This window comes from Carassius gibelio, chromosome B25, assembly GCF_023724105.1.
Source record: "Carassius gibelio isolate Cgi1373 ecotype wild population from Czech Republic chromosome B25, carGib1.2-hapl.c, whole genome shotgun sequence".
Classification (NCBI taxonomy): Eukaryota; Metazoa; Chordata; class Actinopteri; order Cypriniformes; family Cyprinidae; genus Carassius; species Carassius gibelio.
In genome coordinates, this window is record NC_068420.1 from 11367845 (window position 1) to 11392368 (window position 24524).

Below are 24524 nucleotides of genomic sequence, written 5' to 3' on the forward strand. Positions count from 1 at the left end.
GTTTTACTGCACTTGCATTCTTGTGCTCTTCAGAAACGCATTGCATAATGTCAGTGTCACGTTCAGGTAAACATGGAGGTCAGATTTTTTAAGAAATTTAGTGTGACATCACTTGCTCACCAATGTAGTGAATGGGTGTCGTCAGAATAAGAGTTTGTTAAAACATCACAAAAATTCACAATACGTCTCCAGTCCTTCAATTAACATCTGTGTTTGTAATAAACAAATTCGGAATTAAAACATTTTTAGCTTCAGACCGTTGCATAAAAATAAAAGGTTAAGACCAGTCTTAAAAGTTAGTCAGATAATTATTTTCTTTAAGACTGGTCATATTTTTTTTTAATTCAGTTACATAAAATCATAGATTAGTCTTAGTTGAATCCAAAAGTAAGACAAAGATTACTCTTTGGCAGTTTTTCAATTAATGTTAATTGATGAATTGGAGTCATCTGTGTATAATTGTGATGTTTTTATAAGCTGTTTGGACTCTCATTCTGACGGCACCCATTCACTGCAGAGAATCCATTGGTGAGCAAGTGATGTAATGCTAAATATCTCCACATCTGTTGTGATCATGAAACAAACTCAACCTGGATGGCCCGAGAGTATGTACAATTTCAGTTTGACCATTTTATGCAGTTTTTCTATTTATATATAATATTCATATAAAATATGATATTCATATAACATTCATATAACTAAATACATATACATTTTGAAGACACGGTGCATTGTGGGTATCAAGAACTATCTATTTACTAAACACTGTCTGTGGCATTAGACCATTGGCGGCCAAAGGAGTTTTCTGTCACACAGGTAAGCTGAGAATTATTATGTCACTGTCTGTGCATCCTTAACACAACCATACAGTACAGACAGCGACACACGCGTGACAACATCGGTCAGAGGGCAAGGTGATCTTCCTTTGTAACAGACACAACACAAAATCTACTTAAACAGTCTGTGCCAGACAACAGATTGAATGCATTATATATAGTCCAGTCGCATCTTTTGAACAATTTGCTTCAAAGAACCAGTTATCAGAGACAGATCCTGTTCAATGATTGAATAGATGTTGACCCGACAATACTATGACAGTTCAACACACTCTTAAAGGGATAGTTCACCTAAAAATGAAAATTGTGTCATTAATAATGTCATGTCGTTCCAAACCCGTTCAAACACAAACTGAGATATTTTTTGATGAGAGCTTTCCGTCCCTGCATAGACAGCAACACAACTGACACATACAAGGCCCAGAAAGTTAATAACGACATTGTTAAATTAGTCCATGTGACGTCAGTGGTTCAACCGTAATGTTATTAAGCTATGACAATGCTTTTTGTCTGCAAAGAAAACAAAATATCAACTTTATTCAACAATTTCTTCTTTTGCATGGCAGTCTTCAACGTGCATTCACAAGAGTACTATGACGTGAGTGTGATGCTGGTAACTCTGGATGTGCTGGATGTCCTTGTTTACAACCAGAGGAAGATACATGCTAAACATAAAACTCTCTTTATAAACATGTCTGAACCACGAATGAACCACTGATGTCACATGGACTATTTTAATAATGTCCTTACTACCTTTCTGGGCCTTTAACATGGTAGTGGCATTGCTGTCTGTTCAGGGTCATAAAACTCTCGGATTTCATTCAAAATATCTCAATTTGTCTTCCAAAGATTAACGAAAGTCTTGCGTCTTTGGAATGACATGAGGGTGAGTAGTTAATGACAGAATTTCAATTTTTGAGTGAAATATTTTATGTTTTGGCAGATTGGTAGCAAATGCATATTACTTTACAATCTCAATCAAACGTTTTTGTACAGTCTGCTTAAGCCCCACTGAGGATTAAATTTAGTGGCAGACATTAAAGCTTTATTTTTACTATAAGTCTTACAATTTTGTACAAGTCAGTTCTTACAAATTTGGATGAATTCACCTGCAATCATTCGATCATTTAGTTTTCTCTTGAGTGGACAGTTTCAATTAGAATCAGACAGACTAGTTTTGTGAAACAGTTCATCAATCCATTCAAAATATTCGACTCAAAAGAAGGACTTCTTTTAGCACCAAATGGCCTGAATCTGGTGCTTTTGGGAATCATTTTTAAAAGATCTATGTTAATCAAACAAAATCCCCATATCAGATCATCATTTTTTAGTTGATGACATAACCACTGTAATCCAATGTTTCACTATTTAAGCATCTTAAGAGAGCTCATCTATATGTTCAGTGTTCTTCATGTTTGCGATTATTGCATCACATGGAAACACACACCTCTGGGAAATACGCAACTCAACATCGGCTTGTGACACATGCCAAGACTTAATCAACACACGATTAATCAGCACTGTCTGCGTGACAACAGCTCCGGCACCCGTGTAGTAGAACAGTCGATCACATTATATCATAATCACATGGATGATGATGTAACATCAATATTTGTTTATAAACAAACACCTCTGATAATGTGATGGATTAGATGAGACATCACAAAGAATACAGAAATGCTATTATGTAATATATTTTCTTGTATTTCATATGGTCCGACAGAGATTCAATTTTATAATTTAAGTTTGAGTGCGTCAACACTAGTGAAGTTTACTCGAATAATGATACAGCCTCATAAAGAGACTCTTGAGTCAGTAAATCCCCTACAAATCCAATTTTGCATTGTTAGGGTGAAAGGGCAACCCAGCTGTCCGCAGAGCTGTGTCCTCTGCAAGGCAAGGGGACTGGGCTTATGTTAGCCCACCGAAACAATAGAATAGATAACAGACACTGGTCACAGACGGGGCAACCTACTGCTAGCTGTACTGTTACAACCCCTCATGTGCAGAAACCTCATTGTGGACAGTTGGACAAAAGGAAAGCTAGGCTGTTGGCATGCCATTTACATGATTAAGGAATGATCCAGAGGGCACCGGTTGATGCCAATAAAAACATTCATTCAATACCTGCCTGTCAATAATTCAGATAGGCTGATACTAGTATATTATGTTGGCTTGGAAAGAGAGGGTAAGCTGGTATATATTTCTTAAAAAATAAAGGTTATTTATTGGCATTGCTGATTCCATGAAGAATAATGTGTTTGCAGATAATTAGGAAACATCCTAAATTCACCTTATTTCACTAAACAATGCTACAAACAGTTACTCTCCTCTGAAATCTGGATTCTGTGTCAGAATGTCTGTTTCTGTTTTGCTCTTTGTGATTCTGCTCACTGCCAATTTACTCAATTGTATTTCAACATCCCGGGTGACTAGTTGGTGAAAAATACAGTGTAAACACTGGCCGGTTTTGAAACCCGCTGCTCCCTGACACAATCCAGGTGAATTGGCAGGTTTAATTTGAAGTATCCAATATCATCAGCGCAGTAAGCTCCCATAAGAAACATTATCGGGTGAGGAGTTCATCTCGATAATGGCTATATCATCAACACACACTCGGTGGGCGGTCTAGGGCCTGCCAACACTTAGTTTATCAGACACCAAATCCAAATCAGTCAACATATTGCATATGAAACTAAGATGCTTTTGAGACTGATATCTCAACAGCATTGCTGTTTTGAACTTGCTGCTTATTAGTATATTGAAGATGAAGTTTGTAGTTTTTAACAGCTCTAAACATAATTGCAATCTATTTATTTAAACTGAACTCTTTTCTGAAGATATAGCTAACTCACAACGTGTTTTTGCATGAAACTTTTCTGTTTTTCTATTGTTTTTCAATGTTGCTGTACCTCGTTTTCTTTTTTTTCTTTTCCACTGCCATGTGTCTCTTGTTTTTGCTTTCTGCTACAGTATGAACCCTTTTTCCAATAATGTTTCATGATTATTAATAATGCTTAATAATGTTTTGCAGTATAAATCACAAATATTTTAATAACTATATGATAGAAGATATTTTTTTAGCAGTTTAAAAGCATAATTAAAAATGTATTGATATTTTTCTCTATTTTTTCTAAGATTGTTTATACTTTATAGTATTTTCATTGTAACTCACACAGAAAGTCTTTAAACCTAATCTTAACAATACTATTGTCACGAATAAAAAAAATTAAAAAACGATTTTTACATTCATTTATTAATAGCGTGACATAAATCTCTCCAGGCTTAAATTAGAAAATAAAATGTAGCAGTAAGTACAGATGGACGGTATGTTCCTCGTGCAAACCAGAGCTAATTAAAGCACAGCACCATGTTCAGATGTGCTACATTCAGTGAATCTCTCCTGCAGTCAAAGGAATGGTGGGAACACAACTCCTCTACTAAAAGAATTGAAACCAGCACCAGTCCACCGTTCCAAAGCGGCAACTGTTTCCATGGCAGCGTAACTTGTTGGGCAGAAGTGGGCTCTCTCTCAGAAACCCGGTTGCCTCAAGGTCTTCACTGCCTCTCACCATGATTGAAATGAGCTCCTTCAGAAAACAAACGTTCCAGGTTTTCCGCTAGCTGACGTATTAAAAGTGATCGTGTTCAGATTGAACGCAAAGATACACATCATCTTGTAATACTTGTCTTATAGACAGTTTAACACTAAATCCATGACCAATCTTAAGCAATTCAATGCCTGATTTCCCTCATGCAGCATCTATTCTACATGCAAAGAGAGAAACAATCACTCAAAACAAGAATCTCCTAGAATCATAGATCACAAGGTTAAAGTTCGGAGAGTCTGTACTGTATAACATTAAAGGAATAGTTATTTTAAAAAATGTAAATTATATCATCATTTATTCACCCTCATGTCATTCCAAATCAGTTTAACTTTATTCTTCCACAAAAGGGGATATTTCACAGGATGACCAGGTGACCAGGGAATGGGCCTCAAAAAAAAATAAAAAATAAATAATAATAATAAAATTCCATAAAAGTTATAATAACTTAGAGCACAATGATCTGAGGACAAACTTCACCAACCTGTCGTCCATAAAACAAATTAATGGCAGTATTTAAAATAGAGCACACAGGTACCACAGTTTAAAACAAATCATGTTGTAACTACTTTATGGGTTTGCTGTTGCATCAGAGTATCTCCAGGATAGTCTTGTGAAAAAAGAAAGAAAAAGAAGCTGTGCTCAAAACAAGGATAGGCTATTGGGTATCTGTGCAAAGCAAACACTTCTCAATCTGCTATTGCTCCAACAAGCAGATCTACATGCCCCAAAACGCATGGCTTGGATGAATCCTGTAGTTGTCTATGTATGTAAGTTGGGTAGAAGACGTTATTTTATCACTGAAAAAAGCTTAATCTTTCAGATTTTTTAAAGCTATCATGAGCGGAGGTGCACATAATGCTGCACGAAGTTATGACTCATCCTTCTGGACAATGCATTAAAGTGCACCTACCTTTTTCACCAAAGGAAGATTAATGTTCTTCTCCTTCATGAGTGTCTGTAGTTTCTTCCTCACAGCTTCTCTGTTCAAAGTAAAAATACCTATGTCTTAGAAAATGCTGTGAGTAAAAAACGGTGTATTTATTCTGAATCAGTTTTTAGTTACTAAGAATAGTTACTAAGAAACCGTAATTAACACATTCAATTAAATGTGAAGTTTTCAAAATTCATAATAAATACTTATTTGTATAGGTTCTATAAATTATATTATTTGTATATATATAATTTAATTACATTTAAATTGCTAATATGAATATCCATATATTCAACTAAATATACAGCCTACACCGGCAGTTACTAGTAGTGGAAGCTTATAGCCTTCTGCAAGCTACTAGTGACCCCAGCTGGTTAAAAACGCGTTTCTTCTTATAGCCTGTGTATTATTTTCTCCACAGATTTGTTTTCTACACACTAAGTCTTGTTGTCTTATATATAAATGTATCAGACGTACTGTATGGTGTAGAACAAATTTCCGAAAGGATAAATAAATCTCTCTCTCTCTCACTCTGTTATTTTGTACTATTTTGTACTACTGTTAAAATATTAACCGATATCATTAGCCTTTTCAGATTGTATATCTTGCACGACTTTGTGTCAAAAAATATATAAAAAAAGGTTGAAGAATTATTGTAGGCCTACAACAAACTGCTACACATCAAACTACAAAACAATTAGCAGTTCTCTACTCACTTTTTGTCCATAGTCAGATCACTAGCCCTCTCTTATTCGGGTGTACGAAAATTCATCCGTTTATGTCAATATTCCTCTGATGCAGTTTTAATGATGGAGAAGTGTGTACTGTAGTAAACGGGAGCGCGCATATTGAAACTGATGATGGCAGTTTCAGGGGGCGCGCCTCCCACGCACGTGTTCCCTCTTGTTGTGGTCGTCGACGTAACCATGGCGACAACGTTACAATAGTACGCACTGATCTATATATAATGATTCTCTATTATAGTATTATACTATTTTATATCAGTGGAAATATGATCTATAATAGAGTAAATATTTCTAGAATTACCTATAAAACTGCTCATTAAAGGCAAAGTCAAATGCTACTTCAATTTTGTCCAGTTGTGCAAGGTGTGTGTGTTTTTTTTTCTTATAAAAACTAAATAATTAAAAAAATAAATGTATTTTTTGTTTTGTTTTTACGATTTGTATGGAAAATATCTGCATGCAATATAACATGAATATAAATGCCCCCCCCCCCCCCCACCCCACCATCATCAGGATGATAGGATGATGCTCTCATATTTTCCTCGTGAGGATTTGAAAAGAGACAGTGCTTTTGCGTGATTTATGCTTCAAGAGCTCAACAAATGTGTCCCTCTAGCTGTAACTGATACAGCATGCATCTTTAATACAGGTCTTGTCTATGTAACAGAGAACAAATCCTGTGTTCACACCTCCTGCTTCTGTTCAGTGACAACACTATCCCATCCTAAATGACACAGTGACACAAAGCACTGAACTATTAATTTCACACTACTGCAGCAGCACGAAGGGGATTGATAGTGGACAAATGAAATTATTTAAATCACCTAGATTTTAACATTCAGAGACCATAAACATAGGCTATTGGACAATATATATATATTTTTTTATTATTATTTTTTTTATTATTAATACATTTTTCCTTGGTGAATACTTTATATACTCATTGGGCATATTAATGGAACATGGAACATTAATTGGTCATTTGTTGGAAAATAAAGTTTTAGTTATAATAAAGTTTTAGTTATAAAAGCATGTTGAGAATGATCTTTAAAACATGACCAATGATTTATTGAGGTATTAATTACAAATTAAATATATAATATAATTTATTCAGTATTTATACATCAATGTTTGCTTGTCAATTTACAGATATGAGAAGGAGAGGATTCAAAAATAATTTTTGTTTTGATTAGACCAGTGGTTTTCAACCTGTGGGCCTCGGCCTAGTGGGTCTCGATGGCATTGAAGGTGGGCCATCAATAACTTTAAAAAGAAATAATAAATGTAAAAATGTCTAAGTCATAACATAATAACACAATTTCATATAACAAAAAAATAATATTAAACTGTAACTATGCTACAGAACAACAGCAGTTGTTGTGCCAAGCGCTGCCAAACCGCCAGTTCATTCAAAAGACATTTAACGATCTAGCTTCTGAGTACTAAGTTATTAACCCAACAATAGCGGGGTCAGTTATTTTTTTCTGCAGTGGGCCGCGCAAACATATGTGTTTGGTTGTGTGGGCAGCGAGTTGAAAAAGGTTGGGAACCACTGGATTAGACCGATTAGACCATATGAAATACATTCGTCAGGATTTTGTGTTGAACGAAACACTTTCTGCAAATAATATTTAGCTGACCTTTGGCCTGTATGTTGGTCTGAAGTATTGATCAGTAATTATTGTGAAAATAATTTTAAAATTAAATTACGGGCAGGCTACAACAAACCACACGAGTACGGTGTACATTTTAGGACATCCTCAGATCTCAGTCATCAAATGAAAAGGCGTCATGCCTCAGACTAAAAGGCTTCAGTCATCGGACAAAACGGCATCGCGTCTCTGACTGAAAAGCTTCAGGTCTCAGGAAAAACGACGTCAGGTGTCAGGTCTCATACAATTAACGTTAGGCATCAGACGAAACAGACTCAGAAAAAAAGTCATCAGACGAAACGGACTCAGACAAAAAGTCATCAAACGAAAAGGACTCAGGTGGAGTATCGCGTTGCCCCGCCCCATGTGACGTCACACGCACGCCGTTCACAGGAAGTAGTAATGGTTGATTGATGGCAAAAGGAGGTAAGCAGCGTCTGATATTTTATATTTTAACAGTTTTATTCAAATGTTACACTAATTAAGTTATATAAAAAAGAGAACATGCTTTTCGAGAGTCTTGTGTGCACGTTTAAAAAGTTAGTTAGCCATATTGCAACTAGCCAGCTTTTATTTTGGCCAAGTAGTAAAATTACCCTTACGAAAAAAACATGATTTTACTATATATAAAAAAAACCACACACACACAAAATTAAATCATGGTATCCACAGATTAACCATGGTTTTGCTACTCACCATAGTTTAACCATGGTGTTTGTAGTAAAACTGTGGGTATACAAATGGTACGTTAATCATTACACTAAAAAAACATGTTACTACACTTTTACTATAATAAAACCATGGTCACTTTACGTCTTGGTAAAGCAAATTCTTTCAAGTTATTAGATTGAAATCTTGGTCTAATTATAACATACCTGTATGAGTCTAACACCAGTTGTTGAATTAAATGATTTTGTAAATACAATGGTTCTGTCTTATAATTAAATATATATTTGTTTGTTTCAGTCAATCAAGTTATCGCTGACATTTTCTGGGTAAGCGTGGCTATGCTGAGCAGGACGATTACCTGGATTCACTACCCATTTAGATTTCCAGGCAACAAATAAGCTCCTCCATGCCAGAGAATTACTGTTCGTTCAATCAAAACCTGCATGTCATCCTGGACTGTACAGAAATCTGCTGTGAAAGCCCTACATCACTGAAACTCCACTCTGAAGTTATAAGTGCACTACCACATTCAAAGGTCTGGTTGGGGTAGCTCTGTGTGGTGCAGTGGAGATGTGGTTATGGCAGACAAGGGGTTCACTATTGAATATATGCTCTCCAGTATTGGTGCTAGACGGATCATTCCACCTTTCAAATGTGCCAAGCAGTTCAGCAAACAGGACTGTGAAAAAACACAGGACCACTGCACGCCTCAGACTTCTGGTGGAAAGAGTGATTCGAAGGGTCAAGGAAATACACATCTGGGATTCTGTTGTGCCACTCACCTTGTCAGGAAGAATTAATCAGATCTGGCATAATTGCTGTTTTATGGTTTATTATCAGGGACCAATGTTTCTTGAGCAGTGAACCTATATTATTACAATAGTAGTGTTACAGTGTTAACATTTGATAGTAGTTTTTTATTTATTACATTTTTTTACCTTTTCAGTTAGTTGCAATGCATACCTACCACCATTAAATGTGTTTTTCCTTTTTTTATTGTAATGTAAAATTGTATATTTTGTATAATGAAATTATTTAAATAAAATGTCCCTGAAAATAATTTCACAGACACAATGAAATAGTTGACAATGAAAAGTATTTTTATAATAACTCATGAAAAAAATCTTCTTTGTTATATCACACAATGTATCAAATGTAAATATACGCAAGTAGTAAAAGAATATGCATATCATATACATTACAGAAGATTTCATACAAAAAGTATTCACCTTGGTATGTACATTTATCTAATTAATAGCAAGTACAATATATTTATTGTTATAATTTGTGATGTATCTAATATGTTATCAAAGATCTACTACAAAATATGCTACATACTACTCAACTACATAAAGTATATATTTACTATGAATGTAAAAATAAATCTTAGGTTCATACTATAATATGAACAGAATCTGTCCATTCATACCACTGAAAGATACACATCCAGATAAACGTTATAACAGTACTTTCATTGATGTTATGAAGGCATCATCTCGCCAGATCATCTGTATTATGAAATCTGATTGTGTGTCAGTCACAAAGTCACACCAGTGTAGACCAGTCACTGCAGTCTGACCTTGTACCTGCCAGTAGTACTTATGGGTCTCTTTAAGTTTGGCTAGTCCTCTTTGAATTTTCATAAATGGAACCTGAGCAATGTTTTCAGCAGAGGTGCTTTTTACCTCCACTAGTCCAAACGAATGTTTCAGATGGATCATGCACTCGTCCGTCTGGCCAAATTTAAAATTACAGCCAAACTGAAAACCAAGCACAGGTAGTGGGGGGAAATTAAGATCAGGAACACCTGCAGCTATACGGGGACACTGGAATGAAAGTGGACTGCCAAGAGGGACAACTCTTTTTTGACATGCCCTCAAGTATTTGCGGCAGCAAAGGCTTGGGATTAATCTGACGTAGTTTTGCACCAGAAGCCAAGACATCAGCATCTGGAAGGGGACCTAAAGAAATGAACACAAATGATGAGTCACGAAGACATTAAGCTATAGCTGTGCGCACACACACACACACAAACAGAGTTGTGAATTACCTGTGTAAGCCTTTTAATTGGGTAGACTTGGTTCCATTCTTCCCAACTGATTCTGGTTTCAGGACACAAAGTTCACTCGCTGCCTCTGGATGAACTCCCTTAATATAAAATGAATACAGTAATAGTTAAAGATTGTTTACTGATCTTGGGTGGTTTTCATTTATATATTTGTTACTTAATCTGCACTCTTGTTCATTATTAGTATATGATGTTTAAATGTTTACATATACTTTCTTTGAGTTAATAGTTTTCTTACCAATGCAGAAAAAAGAAAAATACATGCCTGTGCTCTTGGACGATGCCATCTCTGTGGTTCACTTGATTTTATTCATCATCTTAGTTGTGTTTCACTGCAAGATAAAAGCATTAGATGCTGTAAACATTTTTTTTCCATTTGTATAAGGATATTGTATAACATCAGTGAAGAAGTACATTATCGATTAAACTTAACGGTAACACTTCCTATGAAGCCCGTATTTAAAACAAATTATAAGAGAATTCTTATGGCATTATGATGAATGCATAATGTATTAGAAAAAAAACTTTGTAATATGTCATATCATCTCATGAGTAATCATAACAACAGTTTTAATGTGTTATAATGTTTACTTATTTGTGGTTATAGCATTTAAGATTATGATTTATAATACGCAATGAATATAATGCATCCACTTAACTTACAATAGAATGTTTCCCTTAGATATAATACAAGTCTCATATCTTGGCATTGTTGTTTTGTTACTTTACTCAAAGCAGGCAAATACCACTATACATAATTACAACAATAATAATGAAAATAAAAATATTATTTTTCCTTAAACAACCAACATATCAAATATCTGATTAGATGAATGTGTAATATGGCACTTTTGATTTTAACAATATTTATTGTAATATCAATAAGATAGTAAGATACTGTATATATTTTAAATAAATAATGTCACGATATAAGACTTATAAACCATTATAAAGTTAAATAAGTATAAGTTTTATACGTATAATTGTTATAATTATTTATGAGATGAAACAACAGTTTTTCTATATTTAATGCATTGTGGTTTTATTATAGTAAAAGTGTAGTAACATTGTTTTTTTAGTGTAATGATTAACGTACCATTTGTATAACCACAGTTTTACTACAAACACCATGGTTAAACTATGGTGAGTAGCAAAACCATGGTTAATCTGTGGATACCATGATTTAACTATATCGACCATGTGTTTTATTTATTTATTTATTTATTTATTTGTGGTTTTTGATAGTAAAATCATGTTTTTTTTCGTAAGGGTAATTTTACTACTTGGCCAAAATAAAAGCTGGCTAGTTGCAATATGGCTAACTAACTTCTTAAACGTGCACACAATACTCTCGAAAAGCATGTTCTCTTCCCTATATAACTTAATTAGTGTAACATTTGAATAAAATATAAAATATCAGACGCTGCTTACCTCCTTTTGCCATCAATCAACCATTACTACTTCCTGTGAACGGCGTGCGTGTGACGTCACATGGGGCGGGGCAACGCGATTCTCCACCTGAGTCCTTTTCGTTTGATGACTTTTTGTCTGAGTCTGTTTCGTCTGATGACACTTTGTCCGAGTCCGTTTTGTTTGATGACTTTTTGTCTGAGTCCGTTTCGTCTGATGACTTTTTTTCTGAGTCTGTTTCGTCTGATGCCTAACGTTAATTGTATGAGACCTGACACCTGACGTCGTTTTTCCTGAGACCTGAAGCTTTTCAGTCAGAGACGCAATGCCGTTTTGTCCGATGACTGAAGCCTTTTAGTCTGAGGCATGACGCCTTTTCATTTGATGACTGAGGTCTGAGGATGTCCTAAAATGTACACCGTACACGAGTCTCTTTTCGTGTGGAATCTGCTGTTACTAATCACAAACCAGTGGATCAGCTGACAGCTAGCGGAGTAAAACAAGTGGAGGTAAGCAGGAAGTGTCTCGCAAGCAAATAATATTGGACATTTTACTAGAAAAATGCACGAATAATAACCGAATAATTCTGCTAGATCTAATTTTCAAATATATTTCAGGTAGTATATTGTGGTTTCGTCATCTAGCACGAACTCGTTTCTCAGCACACAGTTAATTCACGTGAGCTGTTGTTGAATAGCATTTGTAAATCACAAAATTGAAATGATTTGCTTATATTTATGAACGGAAACTTACGTCTGTGTTTGTGTAACGACAATTTCTGTTGTTAGGTTATTAGGATAGGAAGCTACCCTACTTAGACAGCGTTCATAATTAATATGCATAATTATGTCTATGTCTGTTGTCTATACTATAAAACCATTATTGTTATATCTGTTTTCTAAATGCAGGTGAAGATGAGGAAAAACAAAGGGAAAACCAACACAATAGAAAAGGAGTTTATGTTTGAATTTACGGCAGGAAAAAATCACTGTGTCCTCAAAGTACCACTTCAGTTCCCTCTCATAGAAAATGTCAATGATCTTCATGGGAGGATCATGCTGCTTCATAAAATCCCCTGTTTTGTAGAAAATGGTAATGTATTAACATTTATTTGAGCGTGCATATGATCAGATTGTAAATGCATTACTTCTAAGTCATATATGAATTACTGTACAGTAGAGCCTCTAACTAACGTTTCTGCATTGATTTTAGACTTGAAAAGCAGCCTGGTTAGTTTCATAGAGAGGGAAACGTTAGTGGATTATGACCGGGAGGCAGAAGCAGCCCTGCAGAGACTCACTAACGGAGAGGTCGACATAAACAGACTTACAAATTCATGGGCCAAGGCCTATTCTGAGGTAAGAGCACAGACTCAGTTTACTGATAATCATTTATCCTATCACCATTTTTACATACATTAGCAATTTTTAAGGTCCATCCTTTTGTCTTTTATATTAAAAATGTATATTTTAAATTATTTAATTACATGTTATGGTTATTAAAATATATAATAAAACAACATGATATAACAGGGTACAATATAATATAATAAAACATGTGTGATACGTTTTTTCATGTGTTTTTGCGTAATAACTGCTTTATATTACATGGTGTTGTGTTCAGCAGACTTTCAGACTTTTTTGGGAAAAAACAATCTACTGTCATACTTATCGTTTTCTCTGTGTATTAATTCAAAGAAATTACATGGTTCTGTTTTTTAATTCTAAATTATTTTTAATTTTTCGTAAATAATTTTTAATACGTCTATTAATCAAAAGTCAAGTCACATTTATTTATATGGTGTTTTAATGCAATAATTGTTTCAAAACCGCTTCACATGAATAAACAGGAAAGAAAAAATAACATCAGCTCAATTTAGTTCAGTGTGGTTTCAGTGCAGTTTAATAACTTGCCGATGATCAGTGATTATGAAACGAGTATAATTCAGCTATAAGCAGCTCTACAGAAAACAGTTATGTCATTATTTAGCACCAGTCAGTTCAAATTTAGTTCTCAGTGCCATTAAATAGAAAATATTACTGAAAATGAGTTGTCAATCAATCACTTTGACTCTGCCCACACAATAAATTGCTTTGAAACTGAATATCTATCCTATTTCCACATTTAAGAAGGTTGACCTGACCATCTGCATTAGCAGTTCAAAGTATTGCAGTTTAAATTCTACTTCCACTTGCTCCAGCGAACTTATAAAAAGAAAGCAGAATCCGCCCCCTCCCTTTCCTATGAAGCACTGTTATAGGATAACCATTAACAGTTTATAGCAGCCGTACATAAATACACATGGATGCTTTCCTATCTATTTCAAGTTCATCAGATGGCCTTTTAACGACCACCTGGTTGTCTGCGTGAAAAGATTCTTATGTTTTTATTTAGAGCAGTTATTAAGCTTCCAGTAGGTTCTGTATGTTCAGAGTACGAGGGCAAAAGTGAATCGTGAAGTATTAAAATAGATGTACTATTTGTGATTTTATTTAGGAAAAAAGTATGAACAACATAAAAACATCAAGATTTAAAAATAAGAATAAACACTGAAGTAAACCAATTCATTTAGTTCAAGTGTTCGACTAGTTGGTACTCAGTTCTTGGGGATCTCTGCGAAATGTCTGTGTTTTGTATCATTTCTGTGTGTAGACTACACTGGAACATGCCCGTCCTGAAGAACACAGCTGGGACGAGGATTTTGCAGGTGTTTATCATGAACTGATCCACTCCCCGGCCTCAGAGACTCTTCTCAACCTGGAGCACAGTTACTTTGTTAGTGTTTCTGAGCTCATCAGCGAGAGAGACGTGGAGCTCAAGAAACTTCAGGAGAGGTTCGTTTGGAAGAGCGTTATGAGATCTAATTCTGTTTTATGAGGAAAACTGCCAGGGAGTGTAATTTGGATAATGAGCTCCCAGCATAAATGCAGAATGCCACCATACTGAGTAATTAGAAACTATAAAGATCAGAAATAAGATGTTTTGCTTAGCTGCAAATTGTTGTCTAATGGAGTACTTATATTTGTGTATGTTATTTTTCTATAGCAAATTATGTTACACATGTTACATTACTTTGAAATTATTATATTTTTAATATATGCAATACAGTTCCAAAGTGAAGTGATGGTCAGTTAGAATTTTTTTTTTTTTTTTTTTTTTTTTTGAAAGAGGTCTATTATGGTCACCATGATTGCATTTCCTTGATAGGGTAAAATAGTTTTCTCTAGTAAAACTGTTTTCTATTTCAGTGCATTTTAAGATATAATTTATTCCTGTGATGGCAAAGCTGAATTTTCAACATTATTATTCAAGATCCAACAGATCAGCATATTAGACATTATTCTAGTATGCTGATTTGCTGCTCAAGAAAAATGTCTTATTATTATAAAAGGTTGTGCAGCTCAATATTGATGCATGAGGCATTTGTCAGATAAATTAGATTATATTAAATGAGATAAATTAAATTTTAATAGCTTTTTTTAACATTATAAATGTCTTTACTGTCACTTTTGAACAATTGGATGCATCTTCGAATAAAGATATAAATATATTTTGTAATAATTATTGTATACTATTGACATAGATTGTATTAGTCATGGATTTTATTAGCATGAAAGCATTTAGGAATTATATATGTTAAATAAATAAGAGTTATCATACATTTAAGCTTCTTCATATGAGAAACATTTAAAAAAATGCCTGAACTTTTGACTCCTATTATAAAAGCATATGAAATTTGTCTTTACAGACAGGCTGTAGAGATGGACAAAGTGATGCAGGAGCTGGGAAAGAGCTTGTGTGACCAGGATGTGAACACTGTGGCTGCCCAACACTTCGATGCACAGCAAGTAAGACCAAACTGACAGTCAGATTGAAACTAACAATAATAATAATATAAAACATATGAATGTTTTTTTGTAAAATGGGAAGGTGCTGGAGAACAAGTGGGCCAGTGAACTGAAGCAAGTCACAGGTATCCAGAAACATGAGTATCAGGAATGGGTGATGAAGCTCCACCGGGACCTACAGAACCCCAACAACAGTACAATTAAGTAAGTGAAAGTTTTAAAGGTACTGATGGCATTGAGTTGATAAATATTAGTGCTGGGTAATGAATAGTTGACTCAGAGGAGCAGAATGTAACATCCTCAAGGATACGGACACAGATATTCCTCAAGAAATACTGTCTTAGCAGTTTCATTCTTGCCACCACATTAGCCGCAGTTTCAGTTCTGATTACACTTTACGACATCCCCGCTTTGCCACATTGACACCGTCTAGCAGATGAGTGAATAGTGTCACACTTGATCCAATGGCAAAACAACTGTGCTTATCATTGTGATTGATGGACGGCGAAGAGCTTCAGAAGTTGAGCCCGTTATTTGTGTTTCAGCGAGGAGATCAAGGTGCAGCCGGGTCAGCTGGGGGAGGCAGGGGAAGCGGGGGCACGGCTCTTCGAGGAGCAGCGACAGCTGGAGGAGAGCTTCACTATCCACTTAGGTATGGTGTTTCCTTAGAAACATTGGCTGCTACAAAACGACGCATAAAAATACCCTCATAAAACAAACTGCCATGGTCATTTGCGCCTACATGCAATGTGTTTTCAATCTGTTTTGAAGTGTAGTGGACATGTTCCACTTAATTTTGCAACATGAAATTGTCCAAATGCAGTTTAGCTCAATTGTAAGCCTAATTTTGTTACATTTTTGTTTGGGTATTTTTTATGCTAATGTTTGATAGTTTATTATCTAGTACAATGACATTTATATATTTTAGAAGTGGCTTAAGGGTCCCAATATTTTTTGGTTCACCCTACAAAACTTTAAGAATGCAATGATTTTAAATCTGTGTAATACCATACGCTCATAATACAAATGGAAAAATCTATATAATTTTAGCCAAATAATAATTATTTTTTTAAGACACTTAAAAACTTAAATCATTTTAAATATGTGCATTTATGCATTACAACATTGTAATGAATGATAAGAGTCATAGACCATAATTTTGATACTTGCTAAAAATTGCATTTAAAACAATTATTGAACTTAGTATTAACACAGATAAATATCTAAAAAATTACAAATCAAATATCCAATAATGACACATTAAATTGATCAAAGTTGTCATTAAAGACATTTTAATTTCAAATAAATGCTGAAAGTTTCACAGTGATTTCCACAAAAAATATTAAGCAGCTTTTTTAATTTATTGATAATAGTAAGAAATATTTCTAGATCACCAGAGCAGCATATAAGAATGATTTCTGAAGGATCATGTGACACTGAAATGATGCTGAAGATTCAGCTTTGTCTTCAGAGGAATAAAAAACATTTGGATATTAGTAAATTAAATCTTAAAATAGGAAACAGTTAAATTAAATTATTACAATATTTTACTACATTTTTAATCAAATAAAAGTTTGCCCTTTATTTGAGAGGCATGAGAAGTCTCTATCAATTTTTTTTTTTTTTATCTTACCAAACCTTTGAAGGGTAGTGTATATTGAATATTTAATTACATCTAACCATGTATCATTTTTAAATAAATAAAATATAATGGATACAAATATATAGCTGTTTGATATACTTGTCTTTAAGGGGCTCAGCTGAAGACCATGCACAATCTGCGTCTGGTGCGATCTGATGTTCTGGACTTCTGTAAGCACCGTCGTCACAGCAGCAGTGGGGTGAAGTTACGGCGACTGCAGACCGCTCTCTCGCTGTACTCCACATCCCTCTGCGGCCTGGTGCTGCTGGTCGACAACAGAGTCAACTCGTACAGCGGCATCAAGAGAGGTATCATATCTAATTTTTAGGTTTTCATTTGCAACGATCAACAGAAGTCAAAATCATAAGGATTTTGCAATCAATATAAACAACAGTAACATTTCCCATTCTTTCTATGGCATCAGACTTTGCAACAGTGTCTCAGGAGTGCACAGACTTCCACTTCCCCAGAGTGGATGAGCAGCTGGACATCATCCAGCAGGTGGTGCTGTACGCTCGAGCTCAGCGCAGCAGCAAGCAGAGAGAGCAGCCCGGTGAGTGACACAACAACTGCGTGTGTGCTTGTGTCCGGCCAAAACCAGCACCTCTGCATTGCACCATCACGTATCTGACTTCAGTCCTACTGCGACGAAGTGTCCAGTTTCATTCGACAGGGACTAGCTACAATGAAACGCGATACACATTTTTTCAACGTGCACAAATGTTTTGGCAGAAAGTGAAATGCTCTGGTACAGTTTTGCATTTTGCTAACGGTTTGTAATAACTGTTATGTATCTTATGAACACTGTTACATAACTTTGATTGAAAGAGAGAACACATTACCATAATATTTTCTTTTAAAGTTTTTTTAAGTGATTTGCTGCAAAAATTAACCAATGACATTCAGATTTTATTTTGTGGTCACATTATTACTGTTGTTTTTTTTGTTTGTTTTGTTTTTTTACTGTATTTTTTATCAAATACATTGCAGCCTTAGTGATTTTTTTCTTTATGTTTTTGATAAAGATGGAAATATTTATGTCCATGTCACATTTGACACCAAAATAAGAACTAAATAATATTAAATACATTTTTTGGGAGGAAAACGGTTAAGATTTGTTTTTTATTAATTGATATTTTACATTTTTTTTTTTTCATTTATTTTTAAGCACATCCTCCCAGCCTTGTTAAAAGCAGCCTGATTGTCCTAAAAAAAATAAGTTTTAGATTAGATATCATTAATTAAATTCATTATTTAATTTTTATTCATTTTTTTATATGACAGGTAAGAAAATTTTCCTTCTTAATTCAATTACCGTACTATGACATATATATATATATATATATATATATATATATGACAGTTATATATTTTTTTAAATAATCATAAATACATTCTTAAAAGTGAAGTATAACATATTTGAATGTATTGCACTAATACTCTTCATTGATCTGTTTTATAGAGATGCCAAGAAATGGAGGAAGTGAAGACAAAAATAAGATCATGGACAGAAATTCCTCCAATATCGTGCCAGGTAATTTAAACATTGGCTTATGCTTTTAGCGCTCTGTTGGATCAGACGTAACACTGGAGAATGCTGAGCTCTCTTTTCCTTCAGGTGAATTCTACATCACACGCCATTCAAACCTGTCTGAGGTTCATATTGTGTTCCACCTCTGTGTGGATGATAATGTGCGTTCGGGAAACATCACAGCCCGGGACCCAGCCATCATGGGCCTGAGGAACATCCTGAAGGTCTGCTGCACCCATGACATCACCACCATCACCATCCCACTGCTGCTGGTGCATGACATGTCGGAGGTAAGAGTAGATGAATGATCTTTCATTAAAAACAAACAAACACTTTTTTTACTGCTAAACTGTTTTGCATACACTTACAAACAGTGATTTATATTAACATTTAATTTTTTTTAGCATCTGTGAAGGAAATCATGGGATTGTTTCAAGGTTTAAACTCCTGAAAGTGTCCACATTCTGAGCTTTTGAGTTGGTACACACAATGTTGATCTGTAAAAATGGTAGTTGAGGACATTGCCCGTATCGTAGGGTGTTCAAAAACCTAACCGAGCCTCAACTTTCTATTACTGGGATCTATAACAATCTACTTTCTAAGGGTGTTCCAGCGCTTTCGTCTGCCAACTACCATCACTTAAATGTGTGTTTTTTGTGGGGATTGTTGAGGATTTGGCCTTTACATTGACATCTAGTTGACATCTAGTTCTAGCACAGGCAAACAAACTTAACCACCTGCATCATGCTACTTATCATCTTATGTATTTGCCCTCAAGAAGCAAAAAGATTTGTATTCACTTGTGGTCTGTGTTTCTATTATTCAGTATGCATTTCTACAATCCTTGAAAATATTGCATCATTGTGCACATTTAATTACAGTAAATTATTAACAAGCGAAAGCATGTGATCTGACTTGCATTGATGTGTGGCAAATAAAAAGGACATGCTGTCTCTTAGAAACAATTCTGTATTACTTTGTATTTATTAAAATGAATGAATATAAAGAAAGAATCTTTTTAAATGCTAGAGTAAATTTGGCCATTACAACTTTATAATATAGTTAAAAATGGATATTCTTTTTGAGATGTGTTATTAAATTATTAGTGATCCTAAAGAATAAACTTTAGTGAGCATAACATGACAGCAAAAGTCATTTGAATAACAATAGGAAAAGAGCATATGCAATTAAATATCTAATATCTGACAGTATATAACCAGCTTTTGACATATAAATGAAATAATGCGTCCTAATTTTAACTTTAGGATCAAACCCGATTAATTTGTCTTTTTTAACTTGGATCCTCAACCTCAAAACTCATCGCCTAATTTAGAAATGGTCTATTTTGGATCAGGCCGTCTGGACTGACCAGTTGTGGGTAAATGAAAGCCTCAATCACAGCCTCTCTGACCACAGGCCCATGTTGAGGAATGTTCAGTTTTCAGGAAATGCGTTTCATCTGAACAGGCACTGTGTGTTCTGCCAGCCAAAGGCCGAGGACGGTTTTAAGCTGAGGTCTTAAGCTCGATTCGGATAGGATTAGTTTTAGGACGTATGTCTGTAAAATAATTGTTACTGTGGATGTCTGTAGAAAATGGCAAGATTAGCTTAGCAGTTACACATAAATAAGCCATCAAAAAATTATATTTATCAATTAAGTAGGAAATATTAAATATATGGTTTTATTAGGAGTAAATGAATTCAAATTGTTAATGTAAATATCATGTCGTTTTAAGAACAAAGAGAAATGTATTGGAGATCTGAATAGTCCCACATGAGAAGTTGTAGTTCTTCACTATGTGCAGATGTTGCTCTTCAAGGAGTGGTTTGGTTTGTCTGAACCCTGGTTACCCACATGGGTAAATATTATCTCAGACAGTCACTGACTTCTTTTCTCTCTTTTCCTCGTCTGTTCAGGAGATGACCATTCCCTGGTGTCTGAAACGAGCTGAGCTGGTCTTCAAGTGTGTGAAAGGTGTGCAAGCAAAGATCTCAAATTATATCTAATGTAAATTATACTATTTACTTTATAAGGTCAGTATGTGTAGTTAACCAGTCTTGTTTACATTTAAATGCCTACCGAAGTCATTTTCTCTATCATTTCAAATAATGTAATAATGCTTAGAGTACAAGAATTGAAATCTTCTTTGGTTTTTCCAGGTTTTATGATGGAAATGGCCTCCTGGGATGGAGGAATCTCACGGACCGTCCAGTTCCTTGTTCCACAGGTACGTTTTGGCCTCACGGTCAGTCTAATAACTAACGGTCTAATTTTGGTTAGTAAAATATAGTAAAACAGTAATATTGTGAAAATACCATTGCGATTTAGAATTACTGTTTTCTGTATTAAAATGTAAAGTGTTTTCTGTGATGCAGATCTAATTTTTGAGCATAGTTACTCCAGTCATCAGTGTCACATGATCTTTCAGAAATCATTCTAATAATGAAAATTTGTCGTGCTGCTTAATATTAGAATAGAAAAAGAAACCATGATTCTTTTTGATGAATAGAAAGTCCAAAAGAACAGCCTTTATTTGATTCAGTTTTTTTAACTGTCAGTTTTGATCAATTTAATTGCAAAATAACATACTTTTGAATGATAGCATAATTGCTTAATTTGTTTTATTTACTAACAAAGTGAAATTTTTTAGCGATTTAAGAAAGTGGCATCAATCTGTCTTTCTGATTTTCTTTGATCATCAGAGTATCTCAGAGGAGATGTTCTACCAGCTGAGCAACATGCTGCCTCAGATCTTCAGAGTCTCCTCGACGCTCACGCTAACGTCAAAACGCTAAACAAGCCACACACACCGACACATCTGCCCTTGTAGCTGGCAATATGAGGACATCTTGTCACTTTAGGTTCTTAATTTTCAGAGAAGTACAAACTGTGAGCTGTTTTGATGTGCACTGTCATGTGATCCTGCCACAGGAGGCTTAGTACTATGTCCTGATTATTTCAGTCATGAATTTTCACTGGAACTCGCAGATTTGTACATTCCACATCAAAGAACACATTAAATATGAGAGGGAAGTGTTCAGAGATTTAGCTGTTGTCATATTGCGAGTGCTGTTTACCTAACGCTTCATGGGAAACAGGTAATGCCAAGACAAGCTGTGTGTTTGTGCTGCATTGCAGTCAACCACCTTTGGCCCCTCGTGTCATCATTCCTCTCCACAAACACCAGGTGGCGCTGTATTCGGTAGCTTTCACATGTAGTGTAAGGTAACCAAAGCTGCTGATTCCAAATGTCAAATGAAACCAACCTTCCTAGCTTTCTAAGTGTTTTACCATGTGTTTGTATATTAGGTGCCAGTTAAACCCTGGCATGTGTGCAGTTATATTTGAACTGTGTAATCTTTGGAAAGTGGGGCATTTGAAAACAGTATCAAATCTTAAATAGGCTCATTGATCAGGCTAGTAAGAAAACTTTGTCAAGGTTTTTTGTTTAAGCCTTTACAACAATAACAACAAAACAAAAATCTACATATTAAATAATGCCTGTTAAGTGTTTTGTTGGATTCCTCCTAATGAGGATATTAGCATACAAAGTAGCAAAGTAGGGCTAATCAGAGTTAAAGCATTTGCATCTAGATTAGCCTTTTGTCCAAAACTACTGTCATGCTAATTATATGTTGAAATTCACTTTATCAAATTAATTTGAAATGTATTGATAAAATGAGTTTAGTTTACTGCAGGTCTGCTGCATCATAATATATATATATATATATATGTGTGTGTGTGTGTAACACCATAATTTTGGATTTATTAAAAATGTATTGTTGTAGGATTTTATAATCAACTTTGAATTTTATCATTATTCGCTTTTTTCTATAATTTCAGCTGTTCTACTCTACTTTTTGTTGCGTCCATTGTATATGTTTTGGCCAATGTTTTTTTAACAACTCACTGTACATATATATTCATTTGATATGATAGATGTATTTTGGAGTGGATCATACCTGATCACACAGGTCACTAAAGGGCAGCAAAAGTGTTAGACTGTGCTGCTGTCCATAGCAAAGTGAACTCGAGCTGTCCCTAATGGCTCTGCAGTCTCGCTGTCATTGGCGCTCAACTCAGAGAGCTGGTGCGAAGGAAATGTGTCCCCAAATGTCTCACATTCTTGGTATCAGTTAGTGGCGAAATCTGGTCTCTGGTTACCTCAGTCTGGGGTAGGGGTCGGGGACATAGTTGCGGGCCCCTCTAGCACAACCCACCTCTCTCTCCTTCACTAGCTGTTTTAATGTCACAGCCCTGCTCTTTAGCCATCTGAGCCCTTACCATCCAATAACTGTGCCTGACAGAGCACTGCTTATTCAGCCGGGCCGAAACATTGAACACACTCCCAGATGGACTGCCTTCTCCTGTTTGTGTGATGAGTGTAGGATGTGTTCGTTTTTAATTAGAGCTTATCATCTGCACACTGTCTACATGTGTTTCCTATACACAGAAGGGTAGAATCAATAATTGGAAAGTGTATTCTCCTGGTAATTATATTGTCAAAAGAAGCTGACACTCAGTTTAATAACATAGTTTTCTGCGATGTGTCATTTGAACAGTAGTATAAGCCAGACCCAGACATTCCTCATGGGATCTGATAGTGGCACGGACTGTTCTGTTAAGTATGCATGTCTGCCGTAACAGCTCCTCCTCTCAGAGACCAACACAAAGACAGCACAACAATATATTATAGGGTCTAGATAGACAGAATACTTTTGACATTGATTTCAGTAAGATCATAAACTGGGGTTTGTGAAAGAACTGCAGGACTTTCAAGAGTGTAATGAGAAGCTAATAATAATAATAAAAAAAATGAATAAATGAATAAACATTTGTTTTAAATTTAAAAGATAAAAAATAAGAATTAGGGACAACCAATAAATTATGAATAATTCCTTGCTGTTGTGTGAATAATATGTAATCAATAAAAAAGTAACTGTAGTCTGCTTACAAGTACTTTAAAATGTAATATAATCTAATTACAAATACTTAATTTTTGGATCTGATTACGTAATCCTATTACGCCATTTCCCAGCACTCTATAAAGATGGATGGATGGATAGATAGATAGATAGCTATTTATACTGTATGGTGGATAGATAGATAGATAGATAAGAAAGCCTATTTCCATATTTTATAATAATAACCCTGCAGAGCTTAATCTGGTTTAAGATGGTCAAGCCAGCAAGCTGGTTTGCTTACATGCTACTTATTATATATGTGTTATTATACAACATTATTATACTGTATTATATTATACATTGGGGGTTTAAGTATATTTTTCCATTTAAAATAAACGCAATTATTTTGTTAAAAATAAGTACAATTAGAAAATCTTCCCAAATAAACAATAGTTCTGAGGCACTCACAAGGAATATAAATTAAAAAGCCTTTATTTAAACTTGGCTATGTTTCGGCCTCTGTAGCCTTCTTCAGGGCAAATATAATTAGAAAATCTTGTATAGATGCAAATTCAGGAACTGAACGTTCCCCGTGTCTAAAGTAAAATACGCATGTGGTTATCAAAAAAAAAAAAAAAAAAAAGAACTAAGTGAATGCGAGGATTTAACCCACAC

General features: G+C 34.8%; 1 protein-coding gene and 2 long non-coding RNA genes across 4 annotated transcripts; 2 read left to right on the top strand and 1 right to left on the bottom strand.

Annotated features, from left to right (window-relative positions):
• Positions 1-7865: 7865 nt before the first annotated feature.
• Positions 7866-9524, top strand: LOC128014489 (uncharacterized). The gene is made up of 2 exons (XR_008183561.1): positions 7866-8202; positions 8743-9524. It is a non-coding gene; the product is annotated as an uncharacterized LOC128014489 (long non-coding RNA).
• Positions 9525-10772, bottom strand: LOC128014488 (uncharacterized). Its single transcript, XR_008183560.1, has 2 exons — positions 10496-10772; positions 9525-10406 (listed from the first exon to the last, which is right to left on the bottom strand). It is a non-coding gene; the product is annotated as an uncharacterized LOC128014488 (long non-coding RNA).
• A 1579-nt stretch (positions 10773-12351) lies between these two features.
• Positions 12352-22747, top strand: cb25h12orf4 (chromosome B25 C12orf4 homolog). Of its 2 annotated transcripts, none has more exons than XM_052598101.1 (14): positions 12352-12432; positions 12832-13015; positions 13136-13281; positions 14576-14757; positions 15672-15771; positions 15854-15975; positions 16317-16423; positions 17524-17721; positions 17838-17966; positions 18876-18947; positions 19032-19234; positions 20862-20919; positions 21105-21172; positions 21648-22747. In XM_052598101.1, exons 2-14 carry the CDS (start codon positions 12838-12840, stop codon positions 21738-21740), a joined length of 1656 nt encoding a protein of 551 aa, XP_052454061.1. In that variant the 5' UTR covers positions 12352-12432; positions 12832-12837; the 3' UTR covers positions 21741-22747. The 2 variants fall into 2 exon arrangements, with proteins under 2 accessions (XP_052454061.1, XP_052454062.1); XM_052598102.1 differs by lacking the exon at positions 12352-12432 and adding an exon at positions 12469-12601.
• Positions 22748-24524: the final 1777 nt, after the last annotated feature.

Bases quoted from the DNA above. Each gene is read 5' to 3' on its own strand.
- cb25h12orf4 (XM_052598101.1), top strand. From the start codon at position 12,838: ATGAGGAAAAACAAAGGGAAAACCAACACAATAGAAAAGGAGTTTATG. The intron at 13,282-14,575 runs GTAAGAGCACAG...TTCTGTGTGTAG, and splicing joins GGGCCAAGGCCTATTCTGAG to ACTACACTGGAACATGCCCG. The intron at 20,920-21,104 runs GTGTGCAAGCAA...TGGTTTTTCCAG, and splicing joins GGTCTTCAAGTGTGTGAAAG to GTTTTATGATGGAAATGGCC.